The sequence below is a fragment of the Suricata suricatta genome, chromosome 2, assembly GCF_006229205.1.
Source record: "Suricata suricatta isolate VVHF042 chromosome 2, meerkat_22Aug2017_6uvM2_HiC, whole genome shotgun sequence".
In the NCBI taxonomy this organism is placed as follows: domain Eukaryota; kingdom Metazoa; phylum Chordata; class Mammalia; order Carnivora; family Herpestidae; genus Suricata; species Suricata suricatta.
Window position 1 is genome coordinate 13,305,820 of NC_043701.1, and position 24,331 is coordinate 13,330,150.

The following is a 24,331-nucleotide window of genomic DNA, read 5'->3' on the forward strand; positions in this document are numbered from 1 at the left end:
CCGCGGAGCCGCGGCCCGCCGGGAGGTAGGGCCGGGCCGGGGGACCGCGGAGGGGACGCGCGGGGCGGGGGGCGGGAGGTCCTGGGGGGAAGGGAGGCGACGGCGGGAGCTGCCCCGGCCCGGGGCTCGGAAGCGGCTCTTGGCGGAGCGAAAACTGGGTTTCCCCTGCGCGGACGTGGGGACCGACGCGCTGCAGCCCGACCTGTGGGATCTGAGCGAAGTGCTGGCCGGACGGCCTTGGGGGCTCGGCGGGACTTTCAGGGCCGAGTGGGGAAGCGGTTGTCCCGCGCTTCGGAAACCTGCAGGAACTGGGCAGAGCCCGGGTCCGCCGGACTGGGTCCCAGGGGGCGTGAGTGAGAGAGAAAGAGAAAGAGACAGAGAGAGTGTGTGTGTCTGTGTAGAGAAAGAATCCACTGGGCAGCCAGAGACCCCTCCTCACCCCCCACCCCCCAACTGTGGTCAGAATTTGCAGTCTTGGGAAAGCAGGATGGTCAGGATGATTAAATGATCTTATTTCTCCCACTTTGCCCCTAAGGATGGAGTTGGGAGGAGATGGCGCCCAGTGGGGGTCTCTTAACAACACGGGGGACCGTGATATTTAGGAAAGTCGCAGAGAGCTGGATTCAAACCCCTGAAGACCGCCAGACTCAGCGGTGGGGTCCTTTCCTGGAGGGGCCCCGGGGGCTGTGCACCCTGGGGCAAGTCTGGGGAAGGAGGTGACTTGTGTTCTAACCAGCTGGTGCTGGAGAAGGAGCAGGCGGAGTTCTAGCTGGGGCCAGATGGGCTCAGGGATGGGCCCCTAACCCATCTAAGGCCCCAAACCGCTCAGGTAATAAGGCTCCGGTAGTAGCCTTATAGTAGGGACGCTACTGAAATTTACACGCTTGGTGGTTACAATATAAAGGAATGAAATTCTGCTTGCATCATCCAGTGTTGAACACACCAGCGTGGTGGAGTGGAAAGTCTTTGGGTGGGCTTCGTAGGTGGAGCAGAAATCTGTGAGAAGTTAAGGGCAAACAGTGGCCGGTTTTGAGTGAAAAGGCTAGTGGGAAGGGTGGCCTTCAGTGCTTTTATTGGGAAGATTTGAAGCCTCTCTGTGTTGTGTAATCATTCACTTAGCAGCTCTGTGCTAGGCGTTAGGAACAAACACAGTGATGAATAAGATCGCTCTCTTCCTTCCAGAACTCACCATCCTAGTTGGACAGTCAGAAAAAATTTTTTTATGTTTTTTATTTATTTTTGAGAGACAGAGAGAGACAGTGCGAGCAAGGGAAGGTCAGAGAGAGGGAGACACAGAATCCGAAGCAGGCTCCAGGCTCTGAGCTGTCAGCACAGAGCCCGAGTGGGGCTCAAACGCACGAACCATGAGATCACAACCGGAGCCAAAACTGGAAGCTTAACTGACTGAGCCACCCTGACGCCCCGGACACTCAGAAAAATTAAAACCAGGGGCGCCTGGCTGGCTCCGTCAGTAGAGCACGGGACTCTTGATCTCAGGGTTGTGATTTTGAGTCCCATGTTGGATGTAGAGATTACTTAAAAATAAATTCTTTAAAAAAAAAACCGGCCCTGGGCTGGCCTGGCTGTGAGTGCTAGGGGACCCCGAGCTGGGCTGCCCAGAACAGGAGAGGCCCACAGAGTAGATAATACTGGGACTGAACGCTGAAAAGCTCTTCATCAAGAAAATAAGCAGGGAAGGCAATTTCAAGCTGAGGGAACAGAAAGCGCTAAGTCACCAAGAGGGAGGGAGGGAGGGGGTGGGTAAGTGTGGGGAGAATTCCCAGTGTGCCCCCAGAGGGAAGGAGGATCTCACTGAAGCTGGGTTCAGATGATGTCCTAGAAAGGTCGGGTTGCTGGGCGGAGGTCCGGAGGAGAATGTGACCGTGGCCTCGCAGAGCCTAGGCCAGAATTACTGACGCACAGAGGATGGCAATGCTGAGGCAAGGTGGCCGGATCCAAGAGATTAAGAGTAGGACGCTGGTGCTGGGCACAGGTGAGGGGACTTAGGCCAAAACGTAGTGCTGAAAAGCTCAGGAGAAAACAAAGCGAAGCAAAAGGACTGGAGATTTTGAATGGACTGAGTTTAGCAGATTACAACACTTGGACAACGAATTTGGCCCTCAAGTTCCTGGCAGCTTAGAGACAAACAAAAACACACTGGATTGCACAGTGTTGGAGTTTGGACAACAGAAAGCTTACGAATTAGTTTTCAGAACACAATTTTTCCTGGAATGAACTCAACAGGGAATTTGTCATGAGGAACCTTGTGTGAAGACCAAAGAGTGACATAAGAAAAAAAAAAAAAGTCCGTTATTGATGTTACAAAAGACTGGAAGGTAAAATTGCACGTGACTGTCTCCTTATACCATCTTCCTGTTCTGACTTGGGAACATACTGGATTTCTGTGGGCTGCGGGGCGGCAGCTCAGGCTGCGGGCAGCTGAGGCCAGGGTATCCACGCGGAGGAGCCCGGGGTCTCAAGTGTAGGAAGAGGTGACAGCAGCTTCGATTACTGTAGAGAGCAGAGCACCCTTGAAGGGGAAGCAGGCGAGTCCCAGACCGGGTCCCCAGGCTGGTGGGCGGAGACTCTGGTCTGCGGAAGGGTCTGGTAGGGCAGTGTGCCTCCAGGAATCCTGGCCAAAAGGGAAACGCGGAGTGGGGACAGCATTTGAGGAATCCAGTCTGATGGGCAAGGGCACCTCTCCACCCCCCACGTCCCCCACCGTGGTCCAAGTCTTTGTGCCCTCAGCGCTGATGTGAAGCCCGATTCTCAGCAGTAGCCAAAGGGTGGGACTCAGAAGACCAGCAGAAGGGAGCATCCTGCAGAATCCATGTCCCTGCATTGCTGCCGTCGGAACCATTTCTTGCTAATTGTAGAGGTCTTGAATTAGCGTGGAGTAGATGGGAGATTCTGCTCCCCCACTCCCCCTCACAGTTTCTTAACATCTGTAATGGGAAAGCCCGTGAAAACACACAGTTAGGGGCATGTGTCTTAGGGGGCGCCGGGGGGCTCGGCCAGTTAAATGTTTGACTTCAGCTCAGGTCATGATCTCATAGTTCATGGGTTTGACCCCTGCGTTGGGCTCTGTGCCAACAGCTCAGAGCCTGGAACCTGCTTCAGATTCTGTGTGTGTGTGTGTCTGTGTGTGTCTGCCTCTCCCCTGCTTGTGCTCTTTCTTTCAAAAATAAACAAACATAAAAAAGAGAGAGCGAGCACACATTTAAATGTCTTGAGGGAGGCATTTTTTTAAATGTTTTTTATTTATTTTTGAGAGACAGAGAGAGACAGCACAAGCAGGGGAGGGTCAGAGAGAGAGGGAGACACAGAATCTGAAGCTGGCTCCAGGCTCTGAGCTAGCTGTCAGCACAGAGCCCGAAGCAGGACTCGAACCCACGAACTGTGGGATCATGACCTGAGCTGAAGCCAGACACTTAACCGGCTGAGCCACCCAGGCGCCCCCCCCCTTTTTTTTTTTTTTAAAGAACAGATGCCTGGGCTCCACCCTAGAGAGATTAAATAAAAACCACTGAAAATGGGCTTTGGGCATCACTATTTTTGAAAGGTCACAGGTGGCTTTAAGCTACAGCCAGGGGTGAGAGTGGCCCCTTTAACAATCACATAAAGGGTTCCTATAGCAGGGGACAGAAGCCTCAGATTCCAAAAGCAAGGACCCCAATAGACTTATTAGGAAACCTGTTGCTCATAATAAAATCAAATAGCTGATCAGCCTTTAACATCAGGATTTAAAGCCAGCCTGAGCAGACACAGATAAGAAAGCTGGTGGCAGATACATTTATGTGAAACTTTGTGTATATATGAAGTTTTTTTTTTTAATAGAAATTCTTGGGGCACCTGGGTGGCTCAGTCAGTTAAGCATCTGACTCTTGATTTCGGTACAGGTCATAAACTCATGGTTTGAGGTTTGTGAGTTTGAGCTCTGCAGGGGCTCTGTGCTGGCAATGCAGAGCCTGCTTGGGATTCTCTCTCTCTCTCTCTCTCTCTCTCTCTCTCTCTCATTCTCTCTGCCTTTCCCCTGCCCTCTCTTTGTCTCAAAATAAACACTTAAAAAATTAAAAAATAAATAAAAATAAAAGATAGAAACCCTGAAAGCATAATCACAAGTCCTCTGCAGTTAGATCTGTCTAATCTAGTTGTGTGCAGTGCTGCACCTTAATCCAACCTGAAAAGCTTTGGTAACTTTCTCTCTTTACTCGGAACCCACATAAGTCTAATTTTCTTGGGTGCTGAGCCTCTGAGTTCTGGGTACTTTCTACTTCCCTCATGTAGACACTTGAAGTGTGTTTGTTTTCTAGCTCATGTCTTCTGGATTGGAAAGAAGCCAGGAAAATCAGTTTGCAATGGAACATCCATAAAGTCTTAATCAAAAGGAATGAATCTCTAAGGGTTGAATTCAGCAACTCTGGCAGGATAATAGGGAAAATATTTTGAGGTTCAATGACTTTCCCTATAACACTTGAATACACCTTGCAGGCAGTTGCTTCTTTGGCTGTAGAAAGTTGACTCAGCTTCCTTTATGATCTCTGGAACTCTAGCCCCTTCTTTTTTGCTTCCTGAGGACCCATGAATGTCTCACAGGTACTCATGAGTGACCAAGGTTGTGTCATGCCCAGTCTCCTGTGTCCAGGCCTGGACCCTTCTTCCTCTACAGAGCCAGATGGCCTCCATAGGTACCCCGGGCGATCTTTAAACACTGCCCCCCTCCCTCCTACACACACACTGGCTACCCAACAGAAAGACTGACAGACATATCTACCCCTTTAATTAGAGAAGTCAGTGCCTGGAACTAAGGCAAGTGCTCAGTTTTCTACATCGGATGTCCAAAGACAGAATATGTTGGGAACCAGAGTCAGACCGTCTTTTACCCTTGTGTCAAGATCATGGTCTCATCTGGGCAAAAAGTGTATCCTGTCCACTCTCATCTTGCCTAGAAGTTAAGCTGTTTGCCAACTGCAGTCCAGAATCGCTCTGTCTGTGGCTTCCCTCTGATGCGTCCATCCTTGGCCTGCAGTTGATTGAAAGAGGGGTCAGCCCCGGACCCCCTTTTCTAATGGGCTGAACTGCCAAAAACTTACCTTTTTTTTTCCCTGGCCTGAAGGAAGGAGGGGGTGAGTCACTCTCATGGCAAGCTCAGGGAAGAAGTTAGCTTCCCTCAGTACTGGGAACGAAGAGGTCCCATGGCCCCCTGCGGTCGGAAATGAGAGCAGGATCGAGCTGGACTAGGGTCAGGGCAGGAAGTTGTGACAGTGACCATTTTTCCGCAGCACCCAGGCCCTCCGGGGCTGGGCGGCTCCTCAGGAGGGCTTGTCAGACCGGTGCAAACATAGTATCAGATACATTTCCTTTGGTGGTTTTGTTTTCCTAAAAAGCATTCTATAAAGTTTCAAGATTACTCTTACACACGTACTTTTATATACACATATGTTTTTCTAAGTAAACTGTGAAAGTTATATTTGCTGCACAGCATTTAAGCAATAAGAAAAAAAATAAGATGAAAAATGAAAATTTGCCGCATGCTGTCTCCCTCCTCAAAGGCAATTCCTGTTTGGTATAGATCGCAAATCGCCCCAGACTTTTCTTTTCTCTGCCTGTAATATGTTTCTTTGTTTACAGAAGTGGAAGCAGGCTGTCATAATTGAACACTAGTGTGTGAGAATAATTCCATGCGGGACCTACATAGTGCTCGCGTTTCTCTGTGTGGATTGCCTTCATTTGTTTAACAAATTACCTCTTTTTGAGCTGTGGGTTGCTTTTGAGTTTAGCCACGACACACGCTCTGGGGCACACTTTGCAATATTTCTGTAACAGAAATTCCCAGAAGTGCAATTGCTAGATTAAAACAGATTCCAAAGCCAAATGGATATTGAATATATTTGTGCCCAGTGATGTACAATTTAAAAATGAGATCCCTATGCTCAGCCTTAAAAAAAAATTGTACTATGTATTATTATTATTATCATCTCTGTCTCCCTTAACCCAAGTGTTACCCACTGAATTTACTCTGAGTTTCTATTTATTACGAAAACTAAAATTCATAGTGTGGTACATTCATAGAGGCAATCTACTATTTTGAGTTAGATTCAATTTTTAAAAGGTGATGTATTAACATTATGATCTCTAAGAGATTTTTTTTTATGTTTTATGGTTCAATATCCAATAAACCGTCTTAATTTTTGTCTCTTGCTGTCGCTTTCATGGTCCCAGAACCCCGATCCCACATAATCCGGATTCCACATATTTTGTAGGCGGGAACCTGGGATGGGTGGGGTGAGTTATACACTAGAGTCAACCCAGTGTAGTAATCTACAGTAGCTCCCTCTTCCTCCCTCCTTCTTCCTCACTTCTCAGGAAAGAAGATGTAGTCAGGGTTGCATTTGACTTAGCACCAAGTTCTCTGCAAATTCGCTATGGGAAATGGATAGGACAACCATAATATGCAAACTGGGCCACTTTGAAAGTAAAAAGGGGGATGCCTGGGTGGCTCGGTCGGTTGAACGTCTGGCTTCGGCTCGGGTCATGATCTCATGTTTTGTGGGTTCGAGCCCCGCATCGGACTCTGTGCTGACAGCTAGCTCAGAGCCTGGAGCCTGCCTTCAGATTCTGTATCTGCCTCTCTCTCTGACCCTCTGCTGCTCACACTGTCTATCTGTCTCTCAAAAATAAATAAAATATTTTAAAAAATTTTTAAAAAAGAAAGTAAAAAGGGAGCACTTAAGTTGTTGGGGCGCCTGGGTGGCTCAATCAGTTAAGCAGCTGACTCTCGATATAGGCTCACGTCATGATCTCAGTTTCATGAGTTCGAACCCTGCGTTGGGCTCTGTGCTGACAGCGCGGATTCTCCCTCTCTCCCACTTTCTCTCTCTCTCAAAATAAATAAATAAACCTTAAAAAAAAAAAAAAAAGATAAGTTGCTAATTGATCTACAGCAGGCCTGCCCTAGGACTATTTCTGGAAACTGCAGCTTGCGGGCGCCCTGGGAAAGGGTGAGAGTTAGCCGTTACCCGTCCATTCTCCCTGCTGGTCCGGGGGCATGGACACAAGCAGACATGCGTTTGTACCGTCCCCGCCCCTCCCACCTCCAGAGGAGAGCCCGAAGCCCGGGGAAGGAGGAGGAGTCAGGTGGAGAACCTTCTCATTTCCACTAAAGGAGTCTGAGGAGACGGTTACTCCTGTCCCTGCCCACCCCCAACTCACCATGGGGGAAAAAATATCCCTGACTGCCTTTTCTCAGCAAATTGGAACCATAAAAGCAGAGCACTTCTAGAATTCTATCTGTGCTTTTCATGGCCCTGCGAATTACAGGCTCAACCTCCCTGGATGGCCAGGCAAAGGTATTTGTATGGGATCAGCAAATACGGATTCAAAGTAACCTTGCATGGTCAGGGGAGATGTGAGTTGGGGGAGAAGCCTCAGAGCATTGATAGGATCACGGGGCAGGGGTGATGGGGGCGGGGGTTGAGATTTAGAACTTGCCTGCTGGACCAGGCCAGCTTCTCCGCCACAGACTTGCTCAGGGTGGAGACTGGGAAGTCAGAGAGGAACTTGTCCAAGCAGCTTACTGGGGCTCTGGGCTTCTCTGCCCGAAAATGTCTCCAGCTCTCTGGGGGCGCGGGGAGGGGGGTCCTCTGCTTCATATTCTGACTTGTGGGTGAAAGACGTGGGATGAAATGTGCGGGCATCCAACCCGGGCGTCCTGTGGCCGCTGTGATCCTTTACATCTGGTCCATTTCACCATCTGTGTTGGTGACAGGCAACAAACACACACAAGCTCCCAGGACATCAAAAAGGGACCAGTGCTCTCTGTTTATCCTCCCGCTGAACTGGTGCATCAAATGGGGTGAAACAATTCAGAGAAAATTAACCCCCTAATGCCTCCCAAAACGTCAAGACTTGGAGATCCCCGCTGAGGCTCTGCCTGCCCCTGTACGTGGGGCAGCCCGTGTCCCCGGCCTGCGCCAGCACAGACGGAGAGGCAGCTTCTTTGGTTCCGGCTCTGGGTTCAAGCTGCAAAAAGAGAAAGAGGGGGTGTCAGGATGGGGAGTCGGGGCGTCTGGGAGCGCCCCTGGGGCAGGTCCACCAGCAACCCTAACCCTCTGCTGAGACTTTATCCTAATGAAGCATCCAGTGGCCAGTTCACCGGTCTTTAGCTCCCTAATGTACGTGACACGTCCGACCCAGGTCAAGGTTGATGTAGAGCTGATGTGCACCGATACATCGGTCCACGGGTCAGAATGCCTCGTGCTTCTGAACCGCTTAGTAAGCAGTCACTGCCCAGAGCGCCCAGTGTCCTGCCTTCCTAGGAACCCCAGCCACCCCAGATCCAGCCATTATAGGGTTAACCATGAGGCCAATTCTGATTGGCTGGTGTCCCAGCCACACTTTGTCAAGTCCTCTGCATGTTGCCTCCCCACCTGAGACACCATAAGCTTTTGGTTATTCTAGTTCTCTTTAGAAAAGGAAATCTTTACTGATTCATTTTCTTTTTCTTATTCCACAAGCATCTGTACCTCCCCCATAGTAGCCAAGTGTGGGGTAGGCACTGCAGGGAAATAAAAAGAAGCCCAATGCCCATGTCCTACCACTGTCTAGTCAGAAGGCCCACATAAGGAAACATAAAAGGAAACTGAGTCAGTGGGGCTCCTGGGTGAGTCAGCTGGTTAAACACCTGACTTTAGCTCAGGTCATGATCTCACAGTTTGTGAGTTCTCAAGCCTCGTATCGGGCCCTGTGCTGACAGCTCCGAGCCTGGAGCCTGCTTCTGATTCTGTGTCTCCCTCATGTCCCAAAGAGAGCATATTTTCACTATGTGTCGTCTTTATTTTCCCAGCAAGTCTTCACTCCTCCTCCTTCCTTTCAGGATATCCCCAAGGGAAAGCTACCAACCCATTCTGTCTTCTCCTGGCTGCCAGCACACGTCCATCGGTGTCTGTGTCCCAGGTCAGAGTGCACCTTCTTGCTCTTGCCTCGCCTGCAGCTTTCTCCTTTCCCAGCTCTTGGAAGCCAGTGTGGCCACAAGGGCCTCTGCTTCGAGGCAGTCTGTGGCTCTTCTAACTTCCATGGCCAACCTCTGCATTCCTCCAGTCTGTGCTTGTTGGTAGCATCCACCACTGTAGTTCAAATTTAGTCCTTAGACCAGCCTCATGTTGTGACTCCCGAACTGTGTGTCAGGCATTCCCTGGACTGATCCTGTCTTTCTGTCGGAAACAACTGCAATCTTTTATTGCCATTCGGTCGATTGGGTTTATAGCTGTCACTCCTCTAAGAGGCAGGGATAATCCCACATGTGTATTTCCCAACACCACCCCCCTTCCCCCCCAGCACCTCACGCAGACTACTGTCCTCAGCTCTTTGATTCATCTTATTGATCCAATTCAAATCCATCCACGCTGGCCCAGAAGAGCTAAATAAAGTCATAGGGGAAAGACTATTTCCCGTATCTCAAAACCTAGCTAAATAAAAATGAACACATTCCCAGGCATTGCACAACTTGCAAGTACCAAACATCAGGCACAGATAGTAAACAAACAGAGCCAGGGCCCCCGGGGTTCAGGGAGCCAGAAAACGGAGGGGGAGGGAGCCAGGATGAGCTGGCTCACTGATCACAGTTGGCTCCTCCTATTTACACATCCAGATCTGAAGCTGAGCTTGAGCACGTCCTGGTTCCTCCTGAAAAGGAAAAGGGGTCAACTCCCCCTCCAGTGTCAAAACCAACTGACTCAGATTGCATTGTAGCAGCAAGTTCATGCCTGGGAGTATTTTGCAGCCTTGCCACACTTGCAGGCCACTGATGCGGGGTCAAGTAGCCCCGCATATGAGTTGAGGAGGTGGTATTATTACTATCGATGCGAGCTCCTGTATTGTGACTCCTATTTGTATTATTTGGCAGAGCTAAGCTCGCTTTATTATAGAAGATACGTGTTGAGCACTTTTTATAGGACATGGGCTGTGCTGAATGCTTTATAGATGCGTTCTCATTCAGTCTTGACAATTATCACAGTTTTAGAGAGGAGAGGACTAAGTCTTTGAAAAGTAACTTGTCCAAGGCCCCATAGCCTCAAGTGGCAGAAATGGAATTTGAACCTCAGTCTGTTTGCAAACTCTTTGCTTCTTAACCCCATCTCTCAAGGCCCTTCCCAGCACGGGGAGCTGTGGCAGAAGGGCCGCGGTGCCGGCCCCGGGAAAGGGGATGAGAGATGACGTCTTCCTCTAAGATCGCCGCCTTTTGTCCAAATGTGCTGGCCAGGAGCCAAGCTGGAAACTCTGCTCATGGAAAGAAAGAGAACAGAAGCCAGCAGAAGAGGGTGGGAAAGGGTCTGAGGGGGAGGAAAGGAAGAGGAGGGCAGGAATTAGAGAGGGAGAGAGGAGGTGGGAGAGTGAGGGCCTTGGGGCAGCACAGCTGCAGCCAGAGATCGGTGTCGGGGGGCAAATAAAACGAGCCTTTCAGGTGCATCCCTTCAAGTGGCTCCTTCGTGGGGCGGTGTGGGCAGCCGGCCCCGGGAAGCACCGGCCCGGGGGCTCTGCAGGTGTTCAGGGGTCAGGACAGACTGGGCGGGGGCCCTGCCTCCCCTCCTCAGCATTAACTGTTCAGTGAGGTCAGGTTAAAATGAAAGGAGAGCATTTAGAGGGAAAACAAGTCACAAAATGGCAGCCTGAGGGCTGCTTCTGGAAGCGGAAGGGAGGGCCAGGCAGTGCCTTGGTGCCAGGGTGTTTATGGAGGGCAGGAAGGGGATGGAGGGGAGGTAGGAGAGGAGATGGGTGCTGGGTACTTGGAGTAAAATCCAATCATAACAATTTACCGAGGATCTACTCTGTATCCAGGAGGGAAGGCCTGTACCCTGCCCACCCCCCGGCATTTATTTGGGTGCTAGGCACTGGACTTTAGAATCTGACAGCCTGGATTCATTCAGCATGCCTGTGGCCTTGGGAATAAGTTAGTCCCTCCAGGCCTCAGTTTCCACATCCGTACAGGGGAGGCACTAGTAGGGTTGGAAGGAGGATTCAATGAAACAATCCATATAGAATCTTGCTTAGAGAATATTAAATGCTCAATAAATGGTAGCCATTCATGCATTCCTGCAGTTGGAAGTGGCAAACGTGGACCTTGAGGAAAACGTATTTAAATAATGGTAGACGCACATTGAGTTAGATGATTAAACGTAGGTAACTTAAGTGCTCTAGAAATTCAGAAGCGTGGGAAAGAACTTCAGTTTGGGGTGGTCATAGTAGGTTTTATGGAGATTTCAAACTAGATTTTGAGGGCTTGGTGGGAATATCATAGCAAAGAAAAGAGGGTGACAGCTGAGGGAAAGGGATCAAGAGAAGTGTGGGGACGTGTGTCTGGGTGTCACCTAACGGAGCCACCCTCTCTGGCTCGGTCTGGGTGGTTTTTGCTGGGTCTCCCTCCGTGTTTCAGTGGCGTTCTTTCCCGGTCTCTTCAGTCCTCAGTCTTGGTCTTTCTGATTCTCTGTCTCAACTTCTCTCTTACCCTCAGGTTCTGGTTCCTTTCCTTTAACCTGCTAGCATGAAGTCTCTTCCCGCACCCCCACCCCCCCGGTATAGAGCAGGGAAGCTCTGAACTCTCAATCTAGTCATTTATCTTTTTTTTTTTAATGTTTTAATTATTTTTGAGACAGAGAGGGAGACCGCACGAGCAGGGGAGGGTCAGAGAGAGAGGGAGACACAGAATCTGAAGGCAGGCTCCAGGCTCTGAGCTGTTAGCACAGAGCCCGATGCGGGGCTCGGACTCACAAACCACGAGATCATGACCTGAGCCGAAGTCAGTTGTTCAACTGACTGAGCCACCCAGGCGCCCCTTATTTATCTTTTTATAAAAGAAGAAAAAGCAGGTGCACCTGAGTGGCTCATTCAGTTTAAGCATCTGACTCCTGATTTTAACTCAGGTCATGATCTCATGGTTCCTGAGATAGAGCCCCTTGTCGCTACTTGGGATATTCTCTCTCTCTCTCTCAAAATAAATAAATAAATAAATAAATAAATAACTTTTAAAGAAGAAGAAGAAGCATTCCATGGGAGCCAGTGGCTAATGTTATCTTCCGTCTGTGGGGCAAATACTTTCACTTTTTAAAAATCCCTCAACATCCTAAGACAAAAAACATTTCTCACGTCTTAAAAATATAAAACAGCAGGGGCCCCTGGGTGGCTCAGTCAGTTAAGTGTCTGACTTCAGCTCAGGTCATGATCTTGTGGTTCGTGGAGTCGAGCCCCACATTGGGCTCTGTGCTGACAGCTCAGAGCCTGGAGCCTGCTTCAGATTCTATGTCTCCCTCTCTCTCTGACCCTCCCCTGCTTGCACTCCGTCTCTTTCTCTCTCAAAAATAAACATAAAAGGGGCGCCTGGGTGGCTCAGTCGGTTGTCTCCGGCTTCGGCTCAGGTCAGATCTCACGTTCGTGGGTTCAAGCCCCGCGTCAGGCTCTGTGCTGACAGCTAGCTCAGAGCCTGGAGCCTGCTTCTGGTTCTGTGTCTCCTTCTCTCTCTGCCTTTCCCCCTCTCATGCTCTGTCTCTCTCTGTATCAAAAATAAATAAAACATTAAAAAAATAAAATAAATAAACATAAAAAATATTTTTAATGGAAAAAAAAAACCCACCCACCACCAATTCCACTATCCTCAGAAATCTCTCTGGGTTTCTGAAGAGGGGGCTCCTCTGCTGACCAGAAGGCAAAGACTGAGAAGAGAATCACCCTCATCAAGAACACGTAACCAGTAGACCCAAGTTCTTCTTTCTATAGAAGCAGGAATCATGTGGGGAAAGGAAAGGAGTGTGGAGCTGGTGAGTGAGCCCTGGAGAGGGCGACAGGAACGCTGGGTCCTGCTTCTGCCTCAGCCACCACCCAGCAGGGTGACCAAAGCTGGGTGAGCCACAGAACTCTTGGGCCTCAGTGTCCTTGTCCCTAGCCCCAACTTCCCCCAATCCGTCCCCTTTCTGTGTTCCGATTTAGGAGCTTCTCCAAGCGGGGGGCCTTTCTGGCTTCATTATATATCCCCTCCCCCCTTTTTTCTTTGAATTTCCTCACTAGGCTGGGGGCCTCCTAAAAGCACTGTCATCTACAGGCCGGGTTCCCAGTACTGGCTGGGTCACAAGGGTAGACTCGCTGAGGCCGGGAGGAGAATGTGGAAGGCGGTACAGGCGTCATTCCCAACAGGGTCCTGGGAGAAGGGGCTCAGCATTTCCTGAAGGGAAATGACTCCCATAAATAGAGGGATGGGAAAGGGATTCGTCCATCCCTTCCCTCCTGTCAACTCAGCTCTTCCTTCTGTTGTCCAGATGACACAAACTCTTGCAAATGTTTTTCATTCAAATGTGTCTCTGCCAGTGTGTGTGTGTGGGAGAGATGTGGTATCTGCTTTCTTGTATATATGTTACAGATCTAAAATAAGAACTGAAGAAGGCGTGCATGCCTTTTATTTGTTCATTTACCCACAGTAACCCCTCATTAGTCCATTCCAATAAAAAGAGTGTTTTTCAGCGGGGTTTTATTGGCAAGAAAGGAAGGAGAATGTTCCCTGTAATAAGACTTATAATATGCTCTGCAGGTCCTTGGAAAGGTTAGGTCTCATGATAGCTTTACTAAGAAGTTTCCAGCACCTCCAGTGTCGAAGAGTCTCCCTGAGGAGAAGGGGACTTCTTGAGAATGGCTGCTCTTCTGACTTTCAGTGGTGCAACAGGAAAGACCAGAGAGCGCCCAGCCTCCTGGACCAGCCTGGGGGCAAACGCAGGGGGACTTCAGTTTCCTGAGTAGCTGAAGCTTGCTCAGCTTCACCCGTATGGATGCAGATTCATGTTGAAAACTCATACGTGAGCTTTACTTTTTCGCTTCAGGAAAGCAGTTGAAGGTAGCAGATGAACACATTGAACGTGACACTGTGTGTTTATGGGGATTCTTTTGGTTGCTTAAACAAAGGTATGAAGATGTCTTGTGGAGCCCATGGGCAGAAGTGCCTCAAGAGGGGACTGGATCCAGGGGGTGCCAAGCCGTCTTTGCACTGGCATCATTCCCCCCACCAGCCCAGCTCTCTGCTCCTTACTCCACAACAGGGTGGAAGATGGTCGCCTCACAGCCCCCATTTTTGTATTCCTGGACACAGATTGACACAACTCCCTGAGAGTGGAATCTGATTGGCTGGACTTGAGTCAGGCCTCCTCTAGAGCCAATCAGCTGGCGGTGGGGGTGGGATCCTCATTCAAACATGGCTGCCAGTGACCTTGGGACCCTGTGAGTGAAGGATGGGCAGTTTGTAGGAAAGAGGCTCTGTTTGTGAGGTAGGCAAGCCCGTGTAGCGCCTGCTGTTTCTACTTCTGTCGTGTTTCTTTAACCATTTCGTGTTCATTTGTTTTACCACTGTATTCATAAGTATCATAGTTTCTGGGATTCCTTCCTAAGTACTTTGCCAGAGATACTGCTTGTGAAGGAAGTAATAGCATTCTAGAGCTAGGGCTTTGGGGCTAGAAAGATCTCTTTAAACTCTAGGGGCGCCTGGGTGACTCAGTCGGTTAAGCGTCGGGTCTCAGCTCAGGTCATGATCTGGCATTTGTGAATTTGAACCCTGCATCAGGCTCTGTGCTGACAGCTCAGAGCCTGGAGCCTGCTTCAGATTCTGTATCTCCCTCTCTCTCTGCCCCTCCCCCGCTTGCACTGTGTCTCTTTCTATCAAAAATGAATAAACGTTAAAAAAAAACTTTAAAAAATATATAAAAAATTAAAAAAATCATGTACCTATTTGTACATGATGCTAGATGCTTAGATTCATCCCCCCCCCCCCACTCCGCTTTCTTTTCTTTTTTTTTTTTGGTCAAAGCTTCATTGAAGTATAATTCACTTACCATTAAAATTCTTCCGTTTAAAGCATACAATTTCATGGTTTTCAGTGTATACACAAAGTTGTGCAACCACCACCACGACGGTGGTTGAGAATATTTTCACCACTGAGAAGAAGAAACCCTTACCCTTAGCAACCACTTCCCTACTTTCTGGCTCTATAGCTTTCCCCATCATAGACATTTCATACAAACGGATTCCTAGAGAGTATGGGCTTTTGTGACTGGCTTGTTTTCACTTAGCATAATGTTCTTGAGGTTCACGTTGCAACGGGCATCAGGACTAAGTTGCTTTTAGGGCTGAGGAATATTTCATGGTATGGACACACCACATTCGGGTTATCTCTTCATCAGGCAATGGCATTTGGATTATTTCCACTTTATGGCCATTATGAATAATGCCACGATGAATATTAGTGTAGAAGAACATATGTGGACATATGTTTTCATTTGTCTTGAGTGATGCATTATTTCTGTAATTATGTTTGTGAAGTGCTTAAATCAATGCCTGACAGATCACCGGATGTAGCAGTGCTAATTTCTTTACCCTGACCTTCCTAAAGGTTATGAATGAAAGCTATTTCCTGCTTGCTGCCCTTAGAAAAGAGTCAGGCTTCCTAAAGGGAGCCCTGACCCCTGTGGGTCAGACTCCGAGGTTGCTGTCCCCAAGGGGTCCAGGCATCACCAATTAGCAGATTCGCATCAGGTTGTGAGAAGTCTGTATCCAGGGTGGTTCTCATTAAAGGTACCGAGAGAGCAGATAAGGAGGTTCAGGGGCCAAACTACAGAATTTGGAGCGGACAGTGATGAATTCCCTATGCGTCTCTTAAACACTCACGATTCTGGGCAAGTCTCTGAACCTTGATCTTCTCAACTGCAAAATGAGGACAACAGTAATGCGTCTGGAAATTGGTGGGAGGGAGTGGGCTTATGTATGTTATCCTATGCGTATAGTATGTGTGCTGCACAACATATTGTAAGCTCTAGGGCTGTCCTGGAAAAAGAGTTAGATGTTTGAAATGCCACTGAAATCCCAGGGTTCTGAAGGCAGTTGGAGCCCCTCCGGGGTTATGGCGGGCTCTGGTCAGATCCTTCAGGGACTAGTGTTAACCCCTCAAGGCTGCGGCCCATCCTGCGAAACCAGTTCTTGCCTGCAGCTGCTTTTCTGCTCTGAGAAAGGTGCGGGTTATCCTCTGTTCACTACTGCTGCAGGCACGTCGGATTTTCTCTTTTTAAATAGGCTTCATGCCCAACGTGGGGCCTGAACTCATGACCCTGAGACCAAGAATCCTATGCTCTACTGACTGAGTAAGCAAGGCACCCCAGGCACATCAGATTTGCAGGGTGGCCTTACGTGAACATCTTTGGGCTGTTTGGCTATTCCAGCATCGTTTATTTAAAAAGTACATCTCGGGGGCGCCTGGGTGGCTCAGTCGGTTAAGTGTACAGCTTCCAGCTTCAGCTCAGGTCATGATCTAACGGTTCGTGGCTTCGAGCCCCACATCGGGCTCTGTGCTGGCAGCTGGCTCAGAGCCCGGAGCCTGCTTCAGATTCTGTGTCTCCCTCTCTCTCTGACCCTCCTCTGCTCACGCTGTCTCTGTCTCTCAAAAATAAAAACATAAGAAAAATAATAATAAAAAAATAAAAAGTACATCTGTGCCCTCGTGATTTAAGATGCCACCTTTATCATTTTTTAATGTTTATTTTTGAGAGAGGGAGACAGAGTACAAGCACAGGAGGGGCAGAGAGAGAGGGAGACACAGAATCTGAAGCAAGCTCCAGGCTCTGAGCTGTTAGCACGGAGCCTGGCATGGGACTCAAACTCAGGAACCATGAGATCATGACCTGAGCCGAAGTCAGATGCTTAACTTCTGAGCCACCCAGAAGTTTTATGTGTAGTTGGGTCTAGGCTTTCTGTTTTGTCCTACCAGTGTATTTATCTACTCTTATGCAGTACCACACTGTTTTAATTACAGAGGCTTTAGAATATGTTTTAATATATGGTTGTGGTCCCCACACCTCACCTCCCCACACACATTCTTTTTCATTTTTCAGTATTTTCCTGGCTCTTCTTGCATGTCTGGTGTTTTTGTTTTAAAGTTTTCATTGTCCTGGTGGAGGGTCAGGGTGGGTTGGGGGTCAAGCTGTCTTTGGACCTGGCTGTGCTTACGGACTTCAGTAAACTGGTCTTGTAAGATTCTGTTTTCTTTCAAAGTCATAAGCACTTAAGACTTCTAGTGCCTGGATAGAACTTATTTTCCCTAAACCTCCCAAACAGCATTTTAAAGCAGTCTTTAGTAGAGAGAGAGTGTGTGTTAGAACTTGGTAAACTTGAATGAAGGGGGGCACCTGGGTGGCTCAGTCGGTTAAGGTCTAGCTCTTGATTTCAGCTCAGGTCATGATCCCACGGTTTATGGGTTTGGGCCCCACATTGGGCTGTGCACTGACAGTGCAGAGCCTGCTTGGGATTCTCTGTCTCTCTCTCTGCACCCCCTCATGTGCGTGTGCGCTCTCTCTCCCTCTCTCTCTCTCTTTAAGATAAATAAATAAACTAAAAAAATATTCTGGCAACTGTTTTGCAAACTTGAAATCATTTCTGAATAAAAAATCTATAAGGTCATTAGGCTTAGGGTAATATCTTGGCTAAAGCTTTCAGAAAATCTATGCAAACTGTATTCACAGATTCGGCCCTGGTTCACACGTTGATTGACCCCTGCAGTGGAATCAGTCCACTGTAATCTCCTTATGGAATTGCTGTTGCTTTTCGTTCAGCAGTTTGTGCCTCTTGAAGTGTTTAGCCATCCTGAGATTATGCAAACATCTATGCAAAGGAAATTCAGCCCATCCTTCAAGCCCAGGTCCACAAAGGATTTTTGCCTCCACCGTTTTGTTCGTTACATTGTGTTTTGTATTTGGAGACAGTCTTGTGCATTTTCCCCCCAGGTTTACTGAGATATAATTGACCTATAACATTCTGTAAATTTAAAGCACGCAACATGACGACCTGATATGCATACACATTGTGAAGGTAGGTTAACACATCTGTCCCCTCACACAGTTAGCTTGCGTGTGTTTGCAGTGAGAACATTTAAGATCTACTCCCTTAGCAACTTCCCAGTGCCTAACGCAGTCTCGTCATGTGCATCTTCTTTCGTGTACAAGAATGAAAACTCAGAGGGCAAATCAATCTCTTCATTTTCTATTTCTCCCAGGCTTCCTTCTCAGTTTCCTTTGCAAAGCGGACACAATTATTAGTTGGAAGAAAGAATTACAGGAGTATTTTCCTGTTAACCATATGTTTCCATATAATCTCTCTTTGACCCAGTGAAACATCTGTACTGGGAGGCGGCTGGCCAGGTGCATGCTGGTGGCCACTGAGGGACAGGCATGATAAGAGCAGTGTCACTCACCCTTCCACTTAGGAAGTAGCTGTGCCTGATGGCTTCGGGTGAGCCCGGTGCCCGCTCACACCTGTGGACGCAAGACAACCAGGGCCCTGTTGGGGGCGCCACAAGGCAGACCCAGACACCCACAGACCGCAGGGTTTACATGTTCCCCATTATTTGTAACGTTAATAATAATGTGTGCTTATTATAGAAAATTTGGAGATCTATTTTTTTTGTTGTTGAAATATACATAAGTACAGGGGCACCTGGGTGGCTCAGTTGGGCATCTGATTTCAGTTCCGGTCGTGATCTCCCAGTTCACGAGTTTGAGCCCCGCATCGGGCTCTGTGCTGACAGCTCAGAGCCTGGACCCTGCTTCGGATCCTGTGTCTCCCTGACTCTCTGCCCCTCCTCTACTCGTTCTCTGTCTCTCAAAAATAAATAAAAACATTAAAAAATTAAAAAGAAAAGAAACCCCATACCCATTGGCAGTCACTCCCCTTTTTCTTGCTCTACGCACTCTTGACCTAGTAGGCAACCACTATTCTCCTTTCTGCCCTCACGCAGTGATTGTTTTCTTAAGCATAATTTAATGTGCTCTATGATATTCCTTTAAGTAACAATATTATAGTTCATGTTACCATTATATGGTTTGATGTTTGAGCATTTTTAATTTTTCAATATTATAAATAATACCTATGAACATTCATGCATATATTTTTTCCACATTTAGGAATATTTCTTAGGATAGATTCTCCAAATACAGAAATATATCATCACAGACCATAAAAAAAAAAAAAAGAGACCCACACTCAGTCCCCCTCCCAGCTCACTCGGTAGCACGTGTTGATGAAATTTGACATGGCGGAAAAGAAGTAGAAAACAGCTGCTCGTTTTGAAGCGCTGGATGAGGCAGCCCCTCAAAATAATGAGTAAGGGTCTATTTCTAGACCGAATGAGACAATATGAAGCCACAGTGATATTGCATAAGGAGCACCAGATTTGGGTTCAAAACCTAGCTCGTTCCTGGCTCTGTCACTTATGAGTTGTATGAACTTGAACAAGTGACCTAACCTGATTGAGCCTCTATTTCCTCATCAGAAACATGGTAGGCACATTGGCATTGACTTTTGTAGAGGTTAGAAGTAAGAAGTGGTTTCTGGCATAGCCCGGAAAAGAGAAAGAAAAGTAAGTTTAAATATTTGGGAGCTGAGGGGCGCCTGGGTAGCTTAGTCAGTTAAGCATCAGACTTTGGTTCAGGTCTTGCATGATCTCGTGTTCATGAGTTTGAGCCCCATGTTGGGCTCTGTGCTGACAGCTCAGAGCCTGGAGCCTGCTTGGGTTCTGTGTCTCCATCTCTCTCTGCCCCTCCTCTCCTTACAATCTGTCTCTCTCTCAAAAATAAAATAAACATTAAAAAACATATATTTGGGAGTTGAAAGAAGTTGAAACCTGACTCCTCCCAGTTTGGTGACCTTTACACAAAAGGAACCCAAAAAAGTTTATTTTTTGTTTTAACAAGGATAACACCATGCAATGCAGGTTTATTATTTATTTTTAGTAGTCTCTACACCCAACGTGGGGTTTGAACTCACATGCTCTACCAACTGAGCCAGTCAGGTGCCCCTGTACTTTTTCTACTTACAAGAAAATGTATTTACCAGAATTCAGATTCTTTCTTTTTTTAATGTTTCATTTATTTTTTTAGAGAGAGACAGAGACAGTGTAAGCAGAGGAGGGTCAGAGAGAGAGGGAGAAACAGAATCCAAAGACAGGCTCCGGGCTCTGAGCTAGCTGTCAGCACAGAGCCCGATGCGGGGCTCGAACCCACAAACGCGAGATCATGACCTGAGCCTAAGCCGGATGCTTAACCGACTGAGACACCCAGGCGCCCCCAGAATTCAGATTCTTAAATCATATTTGGGCAGTGTGAGCATATTTCATAGCTTTTATAATTCATACTTGGATGATTTGTGACAGACTCATGGGAACTTTCTCCAGAGAGGTGACGCCCTCGTTCTCAAGCATTTACTCGGGAGAGGCCAACGGCACTGAAACCTTGTAGGCACTGTAGCTTAGTGCCCGTACGCAAGATGGCCACCTAACGGCACTTTCTCTCTTTCTACCCTTGACAAAATACACAACCTCAAGGCAACATGTGGAAGTATTTCTACGTTGCAAGTGAGTGACGGGAAAAGCATGGTTTGCAAATACTGTCAAGTGAAAATGTGTTTCTATTCTACTAAGGTGGCCAGATACATCTCTGTACATAAGAACGTTCTGCAGGTGTGAAACTCTGGTTTATGCAGGTAAGAAGAATAAAAGTCTTCAGCTGCCTCTGGACTCAGGAGCGTCGCAACGTGTGGTCCATCCTGCAATGTCGGGCCGTTCCAGCCACGAATTCCAAGTGCCTTCATTTGTTAGACACACTGACAGGTATAGGTCAGGCAAATACTGACCAAATTGTGAAAAGAAAATATTATTGTCAGTAACTGAGGAGTCACACCAGCAGAAAGTCTTAACATGATTTAGATCATGCTGTTGGTCTTGAGGCCTCCTTCAGCGGGAAAATGAGCCTTGACGTTGAAGGCTGTGTAGGGAAACCACACTTGGAGCATTTCCTTCTGGGCTCAAGGGACAGAGGCACCTAGCTGTGTGCTGATGCCTCCTCCATCAGGCTTTAGGGGCGCTCTGAGAGAGGAGCACACGGGCACACTGGAGCCAAAGACTCCTTCCGAAGGAGAGGGCGTGGGAAAGGATTCCTGTCGCCAACTGACGATGCAAATGGCAGGAAAATAAATATGGTTTAGCAGTTCTTAGGCTGTCCCATGGTTTCCTGGGAGGGGGGGATTGGAAATGCAGATTCCTAGGCCCTGCTCCGGCAGTATGGTTCACCCAGATCTGCAGCTGTTCCTGCTTTTTTTTTTACTTTTTTTTTTTTTTTTAAGAGAGAGTACTAATAGGAGAGAGAGGCAGAGGGAGAGAGAGAGAAATAGATCAATCCTAAGCAGGTTCCATACTCCATGCAGAGCCTGGCATGAGGCTTGATTTCATGACCTTGGGATCATGACCTGAGCTGAAATCAAGAATTGGATGCTCAACGCACTGAGCCACCCACACACCCCTTATAATGTATTTTTAATGGAGTTATGACTCACCTAAAAGTTACTGCTTAGAAGTGTACAGTTTTGGGCACCTGGGTGGCTCAGTCCATTTGGCATCTGATTCTTGGTTTTGGCTCAGGTCATGATCTCACAGTTCATGAGTTCGAGCCCCGTGTCGGGCTCTGCACTAACAGTGCCGATCCTACTTGGGATTCTCTCTCTCTCCTTCTCTCTCTGCCCCTTCCTTGCTCGTGCTCTCTTTTTTTCCTCAAAATAAATACATAAACTTAAAAAAAGTGTACAATTTAGTGAATTGCAGTATATTTACTATGTTGTACAACTATCACCACGGGCTAATTCCAGAACATGTCTGTCATCCCCAAAAGAAGCCCTTACGTATTGGCAACCAGTCCCAACTCCCTTTCCCTCTGTGGAGTTGCGTACTCTAGACATCTCACGTACCTGGAATTCTACAATCTGTGGTCCTTTGTGTCCAGCTTTTTCATTTACTGTGTTTTCAAGGCTCACCCATATTGAACGTGCAATAGTATTTCCCTTCTTTTTGTGGCTGAATAATATTCTGTTGTGTATATATCACGCTTTGCTTCTTTTTCAGTTGATTGACATTTCCAGATTTCAGGTTTTACTTATTTATATATTTGTTCACTTTAAACTACTTTTTTAAAGTTTATTTTTATTCATTTGGGAGAGAGAAAGCGAGCGCATGCGCAAGTGAGGGAGGGGCAGAGAGAGAGAGATGAAATCTCAAGCAGGCTCCACACTGTCAGCGCAGAGCCCGATGTGCGGCTCCAACTCACGAACCGTGAGATCATGACCTGAGCCAAAGTCAAGAGTCAGACCCTTAAGCGACCTAGCCACTCAGGCGCCCCTCACTTTTTATTTAAATCACTGCTTTTAAGATTTGGGGGAAATCCGTTTTCTTGCACCTGCTGTGGCTTATACATGTCCAGACTGTTTTTCTAGCAATCTTTTTTTTTTCTTTTTGGCATTTACATTCTTATTTGTAGTTTGTTTTGTTATGCTTTTTAAATTTTTTTTTCTAGGAAAAAAAAAAAACAACCAGGGGGATTTATGTGACAAACTATCAGTGTCACGATGGCAGGGGAAGCTAATAAAAAGTGGGTTCCAAATCACATGGAACGGTCCACAGGGTCATGTCTGGGTCCTCATGAGATGACTGGTCCCTTTGGCATGTGTGTTTGGTACCCGGTCTCTTGGTCTGCCTGCTTCAACACCCATGGTCAGAGAGAGCTGGCCACACCCTGGAGATCTGCCAAAGGCAAACTCGGACTTACAGTCAGACTTAAAAGTTAGCTCCTTGGCTTTGTGCTCAGGTATCACACTGTAGTCTTTCTTGCCTAAGAGTCTGGAAGAGTGTGCGGGTCACCATGGGACACACGTTGGCATCACAGTGAACTCCAGGCAGCCACTCACTCGTGCACAGACATGGTCTTCAGCTCCCACACAGGCATCTGTCCAGATGTCCCCAGGACGACATGCTGAAGAAGGACGAGGGACAACATAGTCCCTTTCTAGCCACAATTCAACTGTGGCATCCATTCTCCAGTCTTGTTCTGTCTGTTGCCCCTAAAAGGAAATTGGGAACCAATTTGCTTTTCAGCCCAGCACAGGACACTGATCCCAAAGAGGCACGGCCATCTGAATCCACGCTGAACGTCTCTCAAGTTTCTCCCACTTGTGCCCCAGATTTCGGGGCAGAGTAAAAATACGGAGCGCTCCACGAGTTTGCGTGTCATCCTTGCGCAGGGGCCCTGCTGACCTTCTCTGTATTGTTCCAATTTTAGTATATGTGCTGCCGAAGCGAGCACTCTAGCAATCTTTAAAGCAGTGGTATCTGAACTTCTTTTTGTAGGTGACTTTGATAGTGAACTTTCTGTGGACCACGTATCACCTCCCTGTTGTATCATAAAAACCTCACCAGAGTTAACAGGAGGAATATTAATAATGTTGGTGAGGGCTCAGTGGCATCCTGTATAGCTTTTATATATTTTTGTTAAAAAATTTTTTTAATGTTTATTTATTTTTGAGAGACAGAAAGTCAGAGTGTCAGCAGGAGAAGGGCAGAGAGAGGAGACACAGAATCTGAAGCAGGCTCCAGGCTCTGAGCTGTCAGCACAGAGCCCAATATGGGGCTCAACCTCACGAACTGCGAGATCATGACCTGAGCCGAGGTCGGCCACTTAACCGACAGAGCCGCCCAGGCGCCCCCCTGTATAGCTTTTAATATCATAAATGGATAATTCATTAATGTCCAGCATAAAGTCTGCGCAATGCTTTATGATAAACAGGAACCCTCTGAGAGGCCAGCCCTCAGGCCACGAGTGGCTGTCGCACCTGGCTTCTGTCAGTAAAAACGGCACTGGCCTCACCAGATTGGTTCCCCAAAGGGCAGTAGAGGAAAGAGCAGGCAGGTAGGTGTGCGCAGGATTCTGGAGGAGCTGCTGTCCCCCGCTTTCCCTGCTGCCCCTTCTCTAGGCGCTGTACCCCTCCCTCCCTCGGGTACCCTCAGGATCTCCTGCAAGAACTGTGCTCAGGAAAAGATCTGATATGGTCACTTCCTCCTTCCTACTACGGGGAAACATTATGTTTCTGTTTCAAAGTCTTGACACTCTCATGGGGAGATACTTGGTTTTTTGTTCATTTGTTTTGAGAGAGAGAGAGAATGAGAGAGAGCGCAAGTGCCCAAGTGCGAGCAGGGGAGGGGCAGAGAGAGAGGATGCCAACCAGGCTTCACACTATCTGTGCGGAGCCTGATGCGGGGTCCGCGCTCACCATCGTGACCTGAGCTGACACCAAGAGTCTGACGCTCAACTAAGTGAGGCACCAGGTGCTCCAGAGACACTTACTGTTTAATTAATGATTTCACCTTTTTGTATGCCCAGGCCCTTAACGCGTTTTCAGAGATCAAGCTGGAACTTCAAGCTTAGTGGATTAATATAAAGAA

The 24,331-nt window shown here is 47.8% G+C and overlaps 1 protein-coding gene and 1 non-coding gene across 7 annotated transcripts in view; one reads left to right on the plus strand and one right to left on the minus strand.

Moving 5' to 3' along the window:
- Nucleotides 1-24,331, plus strand: part of DENND2A (DENN domain containing 2A) — a 105,852-nt gene that overhangs the window by 2,921 nt on the left and 78,600 nt on the right. For 4 of the 6 annotated variants that reach the window (XM_029922613.1, XM_029922610.1, XM_029922612.1 and 1 more), the window contains exon 1: nt 20,604-20,677. The exons of 1 other annotated variant lie outside the window; for it this stretch is intronic. In XM_029922613.1, the coding sequence (XP_029778473.1) occupies nt 20,619-20,677 (59 nt within the window). In that variant the 5' untranslated portion in view covers nt 20,604-20,618. Of the gene's footprint in view, nt 1-6; nt 26-20,603; nt 20,678-24,331 lie in introns of those variants that run through there. One more of the 6 variants, XM_029922614.1, reaches the window with a different exon arrangement.
- LOC115286095 lies at nt 23,089-23,195 on the minus strand. Its single transcript, XR_003905855.1, has one exon. It is a non-coding gene; the product is annotated as a U6 spliceosomal RNA (small nuclear RNA).